This window comes from Clavelina lepadiformis, chromosome 3 (assembly GCF_947623445.1).
Source record: "Clavelina lepadiformis chromosome 3, kaClaLepa1.1, whole genome shotgun sequence".
NCBI classification, from domain to species: Eukaryota; Metazoa; Chordata; class Ascidiacea; order Aplousobranchia; family Clavelinidae; genus Clavelina; species Clavelina lepadiformis.
The window spans coordinates 8,225,449-8,237,999 of NC_135242.1; the positions used below are offsets into that span (position 1 = coordinate 8,225,449).

The following is a 12,551-nucleotide window of genomic DNA, read 5'->3' on the forward strand; positions in this document are numbered from 1 at the left end:
AAATCCAGCACCGACACGTCCATTAGTAACACTATTTTGATTATTGCAAAATGCCAGTACAAAATGGGTGTTAGACGGATCGTGCTGGCTCGCTAAGCTCCTTTGTATTGCGTATATATAGCGCTAAATTTTTAAATATATTCCGATTGGACAAAATATGTTTTTTTTATAGTTGTTGTCCCATTCATTTAACAATGTTGCTTCTGTTTAGGGAAACTTTAGGCTATGCTCTTTAAAAGAAACATTAAGAGATATTGTGCACGGTTGCGGTTGCTGCACCATCTTTCTAAATCTGCTTAAACTTCTATAAACTATAGCAGTTTTGTTGTCATTTAATTAAACGATTGAATCTAAAGAATCAGCTAAGCTTTCATGCTGTCGCCGTTGGATAAGAATCACACCAATCGCGAACTCTGCGGTAGGCACGCGTGATTTATAAAGAGAAATTTAGATGCTGGAAATCATGGCACAACACCATCATTCGCATTTACTGAATACCGTTTCACTTAACAATTGTGGCTATAATTAACAAATTATTTTTTCTGCGATGATTGATTGATTTAATATGAACGACGTATTTTGCATCGTTTTATCCTATCCTAAAGGGACCGGAAAATTTATCCACGTTGTTTGCAATAATTGATCCGTTATATCCGAGGTTGAAATGCACTGAAAAGATGAGGAAACCATCCGAATCATACATTTTATCTATTGCTTACGGTGATATGGTTAAATAATATATTGTGTACGCATCCACTTTATGCGAGGTCTACTGCGATATAAAGAAAGTTGTAAATGTAGTAGGTTGTATCTATCGAAATATTCGTTTTTCTGTTTTGGTAGTCACTTTATGTCGTAACACTTATTTATATTACAAAAATGTTGTTTAGATTTTACAGATTAGGTTAAATTATAAATATAAAAACTGTAATTAAATTTTTAACAAATAGATAATCAACAGATTGGCTTATGATTTTGCAATGACGGAAAATAAAAGCATATATAAATAGATGCAACATGAAAAGAAATACAGTTTTCTCTGTAAGAAAACCACTAAAATTAAGACGTCTCAGACCCATGCGTCTATTGCGGAATGAAGGGCACTTTTACGCTTGGTTGGTAAAAGAAGCGGAACAAATGATTCGTGGCAATGAAGGAGGGTGTGGTGATGTGATGTGATATGGTTTGTTCAGTGACAAAAAACGATCTAACGCAAGCTACCGCCTTACTAACACCGACAGGGAACGGTATTTATAAAAGTTTCGTTTGCAATTACGACCAAACAAAGCCAAATTTTCTTGAGATCAAAAGATTATCTCTTGACGTCGCAAAGGCAATAATTGCTCAGATTAGTTCTTTCACCAATTATCTTATAAATAGTTGCCTGAAGATATTTCAAACATACAGTATGTAATAATATCACGATTAGACAGACATATGATTTTTCGTTAAATACTATCTAGTGTCAATGCTGTACTAGTATCTCTTGTATTTATGAAATCATGCAACAGCATAGGCGTCGAACTCCCAAAGATAAGTACAAAACATTTTTGTTACTAGTTTTCAAGACGAAAACCTTTAAGTTCGAAAACAAGGAAATTGAATCCCTTCATCTGCGTCACAGCTTAGTGTTAGGGGTAGCTCGAAAAAGGTCGTGACGTTTATTGACAGGGAGTATTAACGGAAGCTGAACCACTGTTCAGGTTGCAAGCCAAAACTAATCCGATTATGTTACCATGGCAATAATCTCAACAGACGAATCAGGCAGTGTTTTTTTTATGTCGGATTTCGTTCTGTTAATCCGATTGAGACTACAGTGACTGAAAAAGCTCTTTCGACAACGTGTACAACGTCTCCTTATTGCTCTTAACTTTAATAGTTTCTTTTAGAAAGTATGCTCTAATCCGAGGCGGATTAAGCCGCTTCTACACTCATTCGGTTTAAAGCTCGCCTGGCGTTGATTATCTTATCAGTAAATCGACTCTGGCACAAAACCTGGGCCGGATTATTAGTAATTGGTCAACAGAAACATAACGTGCAGCAGCAGGTTTGGTTGAATATTTTTGTTGGTCAGGTTTGAGTATAAGGGTGAATGTTTTCGAGTTATTGATCTCCCATCTTTCAAAAACTCAGATTTCTTTAAGGTTGCCATAATGGCCGATAGTGCCAAAACTAATATATTGCCTGTCAAACACACTACATTTGTACTTCAGCGACTCGAAGAGCAAAGACAGAGAGGTATAATACTAAAAACAGTTAATTATAAGTTAAGTTACTACAAATTAATTTACTAGACCAAGAAAAAATAGTGTCAAAAATCTTTGCTGTGTTTGCAGGAACATTCTGCGACGTAACGTTGATAGTAGAAGGTGAAAAATTCCGAGCCCACCGCTCATTTTTAGCTGCTAACAGCGACTACTTCTTATCTTTATTTACGTCTGCAGAAGAACAACAAAATTTTGTTCTGGCAGGAGTACCTCTTCGAGGTAAAATTAAAATATATTTTTGCAAACGTTTTTACCAATAGAAATTGTGTTTTGTGACACTTTGTTATAGGGAAGTGCGGAGTGTCTTCTTATCTAAATTGGTTGTTGCAAATGTTTGTGGCTGCTTCCAGCAGACCAGAGCGACCTTTTTATGCAAAGTTACGCGGCATATAAAGCCTACGTGGACATCGAAAATCTGAGACCATAATAAGTGTAGTTGATGTTATGATTAGAGCGATAGATACAGTAGGCTATGCGAATATATACTGGGATAACGCGGTACTGTAGCTCATACGCAAGTTCATGATAATATAAGCATTTTAAGTTCTTTGATTGAATCATTGATAAATCACTTTCTTTTACGATAGTAAATCTTTTTTGGCCAGCTTAAACAGAAACTTATCACAGTTTTTATGAAAACCTTTGGTTTTAATTCCTGCAATACAAATACGTTATAGGCAGATTGCAATAATTAAATCAACAAACAATTAGTGCTTTTAGGTATACTAAACTTTATTTGTAAACAGGTTTTCGCGTGATTTTGGATTTTGTGTATACATCAACATTCGTTTTGAATGTTTCCAATGTCCACGATGTATACAAAGCTTCGTCTGCCCTGGAGTTCAAGCATGTCCAGGTTGGTTTGCACGATATGCTGCAATTATGGCACTATGAATTTTAGTCATTATAACCATAATCTCTTTGTCGCATAAAGGATACAAATTAGACATTGTATCGATTTTCCGTTAGTTTCAGACCTTAGTTGGCATTTCACGATTTGTTGTGCCAACTATAGCAGTATATTCAAATTATAACTTATTCAAACGCTTTCCGGCTTTAGGCTATTTAGCTAGCATTTGGTCATGCGCTGGTAGAAAAAAAATTAGCCTAATCGAAATTTTAAACTCATGTACCACCAATGGGTAAAAATATGTCATTGTGTCGTTTAACAAATTATAGAACATCTCTCTGGTCCGAATATTTATTCATTATTTTTGCATTGCATGCTGTTTTCGATTTAACGGTTTTCACAAAAGACGCAAAACGTGAAATAGCTTACGTCAGACAACTTTACAGCTGGTGTTCTCATTGTTTATCGTTAAGTTAAATATTACAGGTGTTATTTTGATCTCAAATGAATTTAAAAGTGCTTTAAAACTGGTGACGTATAAGTAGAAAATTACGGGAATAACACTGAGCATCGACTTTAGAAAATTGTTTTTATTCCTATTAAGGACAAAATCGGAGAGTAGGCGTTACAATAATCCCTTAATCCGCTTAAAGCTTGCCAACACACTGACAGATGCTAAACATAAAAGTCGTCATTAAGAACCAGGAAATATAGCGTAAGCGTTTTTACTTAGACTCCATGCACTTAAAACGTCTTTTACCAATAAAATTAGACTTTTGTTACCTTCAGGCTGCTTGCGAGAAGGTTTATAGAAAGATCAAGCAAATGGAGCGGTGTGTGCCAACCAATCGCAGTCTACCGGTCTGCGTGGGCGAAGCGTCTAAACGCCAGCTTTCTGGAGATTTTGCTCCCATTGAAGTCAGAAGCAATCAGAAACTGACGCCAACTCCAAGCCCGCCGTTAACCAGTAAGACTTCTAAACAGAACTGTTTTCAGCAGCTTGGGCTTATTTGTATAGCCTACTTGAAAAATTTGGTTTTGTAAAAGCGATTTCGAAACGCTTCGTGTTCGTTTTACATTAATTTTTCTCTAGTAATCCTATTTTCAGATTTAATTATTATGAAAAATTCACTTCATTGGATTGCTTTACAGCAATATCTGAAAGGTTTGCGTTGGATGCAGATTTTAATCTCAAGTTTAACGACCTACGCTTTAATCTGATTAATTTTGCGGGAAAGAAGTTTGTCGAGAACTGATGTAACCGAATAAAACTATACTTATGTGATTATTTGGCTCATACTTGGTGTCTTGGTGATTATTCTACATGGTACAACTTACGTATGCGTTTGTTAAGACTGTAAGTATCTTAAACAGGCGTAGCTGGTCAGATTGCATATGTATACGAAAATTTTAATTAAATGTTGTCAGTTTCAGATTCTTCGCCTTTGCGACCGTCTTTAAAGTCGGAAAATGCATCTTTTGGAATTACTGAGAGAAAATTTAACGCAGAACAAGCCTCAAGTAATGAATGCTCCCCAACTGGGTGGAGGTACATTGGAACGCAAGGCCCACAATTTGCAGATTCCCTTTCACCTCATTTACGCAATTCAAACGAAATGTCAAGCGACACTGCTAAACCTGATGATACAACTGGATTTAAATGTGATACAGAAGCGTTAAATCAGGTTAATCTGATGCGAGACTTGTGTAACAGTTAGACGTATTTATCTGAAGCTCTTTATTATATTGGCTGTTCAATGTTCATGGAAACAACAGGACCATGCAAACAGCACTCTGTGTAAAAAAATATTTCAAGACATATTCAATATTTCAAGAAATATAGAGTTGGTAATAAACCCGTTTTTCTTTCATAACAAAGTTCCAGCTAAAGCGAAAAATAAAATCTGAACCGGAGTGCCAAGGTTACAACCTATATCCGAAAGAAAACATGTCAACAAAACGTTGCAAAAAAGAATATGCAACTGGTATTTTTTATGATGAGCAGGGAAAGAACAAAGGTGAGCTTATATTAAAATCATTCAGTGGTTTGTTTTGAACACGTTTTGTTTTGATTATAGAAATTAGATTTTTTGTTGCATTAGTTGTAAGCTCAAGTGATGCGTTAGGTTTATTCCATTTTAAATAGCATTTTTGCGTTAGCGTATAGCGCCATTAGTGGCTACATGAGTTGTTTGGCCAGAGTCTTAGAAAATTGTACTTTTACTTTTTTGGATATCAAAATGTATACAGGTCTGTTTGAATTGGAAACTCCCTGATATTAGCTGAATTTTTAAAGCAAATGAAGCAGGACACCTGCATTAGGCAACTCTCTGTCTATTCTATGTTTAAGTGTTTAGACTTTAGAGCGTGTGAATCACAATTATGCGAAGCAAAGCGGACTTTACTCAATTGTAGGCTTTGTGCTGCCCCCAGAGCACTTATAGTGTATCGCAAAACCATAAAACGAGATATTTATAAAAAACAAGAAGAGAAGTTCGCAGTATGTGCGTGCCATTAGCCGAAATATCAACAAATTCTTTAGAGCGTGCCGTATTTATTCGAATAAAAGCCTCCCGTGTTTAGTTTTAAACCTCGAAAAACGACAAAAATCAATGGACACTTGAAAGAGTATCTTAAATGATATAGGCTAGCTAAGCAGATGTGCTTGCGTAAACACATTTTTAGGTCAGTGAGGAATCATTACCTGGGTTATGTAGTTAGTCCTTGTTGGAATGACTGGCTTGAAAATTAATAACTACCGATTGTTAAATTTATTGACCGATATATTATATCGATTAATCATTTAATGCTCATACCGAGCAATCGGCTATCGATTGATAAAGCTTTAACTGCTACCTTACACTGTTTAAATCTCATGTTCCGCCTGCAAACACGACTTTATGGGCAAATTTGGAATCAATACCATGTTTGTCAAGCAGCTTTGCGTTCAAAAAGGAAGAGTTGCTATCAAATAACTCCCTTAACCACGAGTGGCGCCAAACACCAACGCAAAACAGCTCTGCCTACAATCTTATAGCCTACTATACATGGAGGATCTATAGTTGCATAGCTTTGTACCACTTGTAAAGTCATAATGTACTCAAATCGTTGTTTTCTTTTAGACTTATCCTTTCTAGACAAAGTTATAGTTTTGTTTACGCCAGCCTTTAAGATTTTATAACAATTGTTCGTCAACTTGCAGAGGGACAACATGACGGTAAATCTACCGGCGCTCGTTCTCTTAACACTTCACCAGATAGAAGCGATACAGAAACGATATTAGTGCCGTTTTCGTCACGACTTTCATGTCAAACGCAAGATCAGATTGAAAAATCGCTTATGGCAAAAGAAGACCACTGCCAGAATGAGGATAAGTGTGTCACCAATGCTTATTGTTCAGTTTCATCCAGTAAAGTTCCCATGACTCAAAAACTACGCCCTCAGATTGCACTACTACCTGCAGCACGATCCAGCAATGGCGCAGAAGCAGGAGAAGATACTGAAGCAACTAACGGACAAAATGATTACAGATGTTCCTTCAAAACAGATTTTAACTCGAACGTTCATCAAGATTCCGCCATTAGCGAGCATGCGGAAGGAGCCTTTCAGACAAAAGCTACATTTTCTGCTTGGAAACTCGCTGCCGCTTCAGATTTCAGCGTACATGAGGCTGCATCTGGTGAAAATGCTCATGCTAAAGGACATCGCAACAGACGTAAGATGCTTAAGACCACCAAAGTTTGTACAAATGTCGTCTGAATGCTCGATACAGACTGGAAAGTTCACTACATTGACATTGCACTTACCCATGCTAAAAATGTTTTTCTATCTGTTTGTTGGTGTGGATTATACAATAGCTCAAAATACAGTAGCCTAAGGCTATTTGGTTTGTCCAAATGAAGTAGATTAAAAGAAAAAACTTAAAATGATACCGGTATAGGCTATGTTTGCAACACCTATCAGCCGAATTCTACAGTATTATATAAGCTTATGTTACAAGTAAATACATTGCCTGTTTAAAATATAATTCATTAACTGTGGCTTGCAAGTATATGGTATAGGCTTACCATGTAGGCCAATTCTAAATATTTGTCTGAGAAGGTTCGTTGCCCTGTTACCATATGTTTACACGCGGCGATATTTTACGAGATGTTAGTTGCAATAAAATTCCTAACTGATATTGCTTGGTTTATCTCGCGACAATAAGTGTATAATTAAGTTGACAGTAAGAAAAAATAACTTATTAAGTCAGCTTTAAGTGTGATAGATTCGTTTCCAGTCCGTCTATAAGGTACCTGTACCAATTAAGGCCCACCTAACACTTTTTTGAAAATAACTCAAGAACCACAAATGAGAATAGACTGAAAAATCGTATAGTATTAGTAAGGGTATATGACTACAACATATTAAAACCACAATACCTGACAACCCCCCAAAAATTTTTTATAAAGAAATTAAAAATTCCAAAAAATGGGCCTTATTAGGAGCATAGGCTCTAATAATACTTTCCTTTCGACAACGTGGATAACCTTATTTTGCTTCCACAACTCGTTCCAACAGTCAACAACTCAGTATCAGCAACTGCAACGCTCAATTTGTATTGTTAAAAGTAGACTTTTTAGAAACTTTGTCTCGATGCTTGATAACCATATATACAGTCGATTGATTGATATACAGTCGGGCCCGAATCTGGCCCAACTGTTTTTAAACTTTAACTCGAACCTGACCTGTCTTACAACTTTGGATTATTATTTTGTTTGACTTTTTAGCAAAAAACTCCAGTATCACGCGACTTGATTTTGAATACGCTTAATTCTTATCTTTTACACTTTACAATTCGAGCTTGAAAAAGGTGAGAAAGATTTACGATATTCCTCTTCAGTTCCATTGTCCGGTTGGTCTTATACGCATATCATTGATTTCCACGTGTGATGGAGATGTAATAGCAAATGACACTGCATTGGCAACATCATCAGGTTGTAGAGAAGGCTTTGTGGCATACAAATCGTCTACACTTCGTGAATCATCTTTGCGCATCCTGTTATATTATAAATTTTTTATCACCACGTTACTTTTTGTCTACAACCATCGCATAAACAACATGTATTAAAAGATAAAAGCATAGGTTTATGTAGAAATAATTGTCATAAAATATTCTCATTTTCATCATCTTTAAAGTAGAAATATATTGACATCATACCGATACATAAGTTCTGTCTTCACTAGGCCAGGCGAAATAGCAGTTGCACGAATGCGGCTATTTGCAGCACGTAGCTCTTGTCGTAAACCCTCCGTGAGCGCTGTAACAGCATATTTTGTAGCCGAATAAAATGGCTCAAAACAGATCTTGTGCCCTGCGTTGCCGTTAATGTTGACAATGTGTCCATCATCTACATTTGTGTTTTTCATCAAAGTGATTGCTTCTCGAGTTGTAATGCACAAGGCAAGAATGTTAACATTGACCATTTCTTTCAAATGCTGCAAAAATAATTACATACTAGTCAGACTAGATTTTGCGTTAAAATTCTAGATTTGAAGTAAAAATCGTAACATTAAAAAAAAACAAACCTCAGTATCTGCAGACACCATGGGAGTATGGTAGCAAACTGCAGCGTTATTTATGCAAATGTGAATCGTTCCAAATTGTTTTTTAATGTATTCAAAAACAGCTAGAATTTGATTTTCATCAACTAAATCACATTTGTAAGGATACATATGACCAGGGCCAGCTTTATTGACTTTTGTGGCTATCTCATTTAATTTATCTAAATTTCGAGCACAACCAACCACTTCCATTCCATTTTCGACAAGTTTTTTTACAATAGCAGCTCCGATACCAGCTGATGCACCAGTGACTAAAGCTACTTTTCCAATCCAACTTTCCATGATTTTAGAAGCGAAATTGTGGCTTATGATAATAGAAATAAATGCTGGAAAAGAACACAAACATGTAATTGTAAAATGTGGCTAATGAATGAGATAATTTAAATTTCTTCATTACATTGTTGATTCATTCACCAATAAGTATACTTTGTAAATTCTTTATTAAATTTATAATTTTCTAACGATTGATTTAAAGTTTATATGAAATGACTTTTGCAAAAAATCATTATCATTCCATGACAACAGCAACATCTCTCTGTTTAAGAATAATTAAGTTTTTTACTCTACAGTTTTTAGCCGCTATATTGCTGATGTTGTAAGTATGTTACTGTCTGAACTTTCTTGTTATAAGTTCAAGTATTTGGAGTAGAATTAATAAACATACGTCTGAACGTTGCACAAAAAGTTCGCAAGGTTTAGTATGTTTGCGCAAAAATTAAAATCAACAATATCAAAAGAAAAACCTGGTCGCCCGAGCCAACAGTACCCACTACTCCCGGTCCAGCAACTAACTCTCCACTAATAATTAATAGGGTACACTAGGGTATATCTCCCTGCATCACAAGCTACGTATTTGATCGTAAGCAAAATCTTCAAATGAACTTGGAGATTGGTCTAGTATTGACAAAGAGGAATGCCCTGAATTTGATCTTACCATAGACATCGGACATATAAAAATAAAACAATTGTATTCTGGTCATAGGTGGGCAGTACCGAATTACTGTACCGCATTACTTTTTCAGGACCGACACCGGTACCGTCGGTACTTCTGAAAAAAAGTACCGAATCTCTGTACCGAGTTACTTTTTCAAGAACTTTCAGTCTGTCCTGGTACTCGGTACTTTTCACGTGATAATTTCAAAATTTTAGCAAGTATGTTTTCAAAAACACATGTTAATCAATCCTTAATACTAACTTTACCATCTGTTGATCTTTTTTAATCTAGAAATGTCCAGTAAAATTGCAAGCGATTAACGTCACATATGTTTTGACCTGGAGTAACCTTTACTGAGAGCATAATTGCGGCAAACATTGCATTTGCAGCAGCATCTTTTACATAAAAAGTACCGGTACCGAGTATCGACAAAGTACCGAACTACTTTTTTAGAATATTATCGAATACCGGAACCGTCAGTACATGTTTTGCCTAAAACCGGTACCGTTATCGACGGTACTTTCAAAGTACCGACTGCGAACCTCTGGTTCTGGTTATCTTCAATGAGTATCGTATCTATCGTTCGTGAAATCTTCCGCAACTAGGATTCTAATTTTATCAAACTTGCATTCAACTCGACACAGTTTGTCCACATCACTGTTCATTTGATTGACACCGCAATAAATTTCAATTCTACTAAAGACTAGAACAGTGGTGCCCAACCGCCGGTCCGCGTAATTTTTTTGCCAGTCCGCAAAGTATCTTACTTTCTTCCAAGCTAGTTTTAATATGGACTCATAATATGGACAAAACTGTAATACAATACTTTAATATGGACAAAACTGGCGTATCTCGCCTTCATTAATACCGCAAACACAACGACAACTTTGGTTAACAAAAATATTACACAGATCTGATCTATTCACTACGATCTTTTGTTGTAGGTACTTGAACATTTCTTTTAAATCTTTACCGGCCAGTAAACATTTTTTAAGATCTTTACCGGTCTCCCTGTGTAGAAAGGTTGGTAACCACTGAACTAGAACAACATCACGAAACACAGGCTCGAGTACTAGACTGAAGAAGGTCCAAATTAGACTGGGTTATACTAGAAGAGTAGTAACAACGGGCGTGACCAGTGAATGATGTACAAACAGATGTTATAAGCCAATACAGGAAAACATGTCATAAAATAAAATTTATGACATAAATCAACACACACAAAAGCGACACGAATCGCAGCTACAAACGAGGACAGGAAATGGTTTGCAGGCTGTTTTAGAGAAACGAAATTCTCCGATATGTTCTGGGAAAATTATATCTTGTGAATAATAAGTTACAAACATAGTTACTAAAGTCACATAATTTCATTCAATATTTTGTTTCGCTGTTGATTCGCAATTCTTCATACCTCTATTCGTCAAATAGCCGCTCCAGGAAATCGAAGTAAAGAGTTGGAGTCGATTTCTTAAAATACATCGAAACACATAAATGGTGACAAGAGCAAACACAGCAGAGCATGTTTAATGATTAACGCACCTCGATAAAATACCAAACTTCGCCATGTTTGCGAATATCGCAGTATTTCGTTGCTGTATATTCTACACTGTACAGTATAATCAGCATACACTGCAGCGGCTTCATGTGTCCCAATGCACAAAGACTGAACATTCACATCATGCATATTTCTCCAATCTTGCATTTCAAACATTACGAATTCGTCATTTCTGGATTCGGTATTTACAATTTGTTTTCAAACATGGTTGACGTCTTACTGGATCTTTTTTACGATGAACCTGTTCGTGTATCTACGTCATGTATTTAATATTCTGTTATCATACATGCACAGTTCATCCAGAGCCGTATAAAAACCGAAATGGACCTGGGGCTAAAAGTCACCACTGGTCCTATACAGAATTTTGTCTCTATTATTTATTATAAAACAAAATGCATGCAGAATATTCACAATGAGTACTCTCCCAAACATGTTATAAAGATTAATTATTTTATAAATAATTCCCCAACACGTTCTCTATAAATCATGTTAAAAAATTTCGATTGTTTAATAGGGCAAATATAAGCTATAGCCAATATCTATTGTGAGTTTATTTGAACTGCGTCTGCACGTCAGGGTAACTATATTTGCAACGCAATTTTATTTCTTTGTTTTTTTATCAATTGGAGTCAGCTAATTACATTATTGGACGACATAACATATATTTTAACAAAAACCAAGGTGGTTATTTCCTAAATGTCTAGTATGTTGCTCAACACTCTACTTTGGAGTGAGCGCCTAAGCAGGGATTCTTTCTAAAGTTTAATTCTTGGTTTAGCGGATTAGCTGTTCCTTTGATTCAATGTGGCGCAATGTGTAGACCAGTGGTTCCCAACCTTTTTTGGTGTCGGGGCCGAATTTCAAACTTGAGAGTATGTATGGAGCCGCATGAAAACACTCAAGTAATTAAGCATGAAATCATGTACCAACGAATAGCAACACTAACAAGAAAAATAACACAAATCAATTTAATGTCCGACTTGGCATTGGCTTTCAGCTTTAACAACTTTGTCAAAGCGAGGCGAAATTGTGGTTTAGGATTCAGGAGGCGGTTTATGATTCACAATAAGTAGACAATGGACCGTTCACAACAGTATAAAGTAGGCTACAAGGTGTAACTGTAAGATGTAAAATGAAAAATTTGTAAACAATTTTGACCTAACGCTATAAATTTTGACCAATTTTTGACCTTTTTTGACAAGTCAAAAAATAATCGCCCTAATTATTACAAATAGATTTTTTATTTTTTTGTGGGATTTTCAGGGGTCATTGAGAGCCGCAAGAAAGCTACCTTGGAGCCGCATGCGGCTCTAAGAGCCGCGGTTGGGAACCACTGGTGTA

At 36.0% G+C, this 12,551-nt stretch overlaps 2 protein-coding genes across 2 annotated transcripts; one reads left to right on the forward strand and one right to left on the reverse strand.

Annotated features, from left to right (window-relative positions):
• The first annotated feature begins 2,049 nt into the window (after positions 1–2,049).
• On the forward strand, positions 2,050–7,297 carry LOC143449899 (uncharacterized). Its single transcript, XM_076950229.1, has 7 exons — positions 2,050–2,238; positions 2,337–2,486; positions 3,014–3,123; positions 3,907–4,084; positions 4,546–4,802; positions 4,997–5,135; positions 6,320–7,297. The coding sequence occupies exons 1-7, from the start codon at positions 2,154–2,156 to the stop codon at positions 6,874–6,876; spliced, it is 1,476 nt and encodes a 491-aa protein (XP_076806344.1). The 5' UTR covers positions 2,050–2,153; the 3' UTR covers positions 6,877–7,297.
• Positions 7,298–7,617: 320 nt separating this feature from the next.
• On the reverse strand, positions 7,618–9,068 carry LOC143449510 (dehydrogenase/reductase SDR family member 11-like). The gene is made up of 3 exons (XM_076949742.1): positions 8,686–9,068; positions 8,318–8,595; positions 7,618–8,155 (listed from the first exon to the last, which is right to left on the reverse strand). The coding sequence occupies exons 1-3, from the start codon at positions 9,001–9,003 to the stop codon at positions 7,996–7,998; spliced, it is 756 nt and encodes a 251-aa protein (XP_076805857.1). The 5' UTR covers positions 9,004–9,068; the 3' UTR covers positions 7,618–7,995.
• Positions 9,069–12,551: the final 3,483 nt, after the last annotated feature.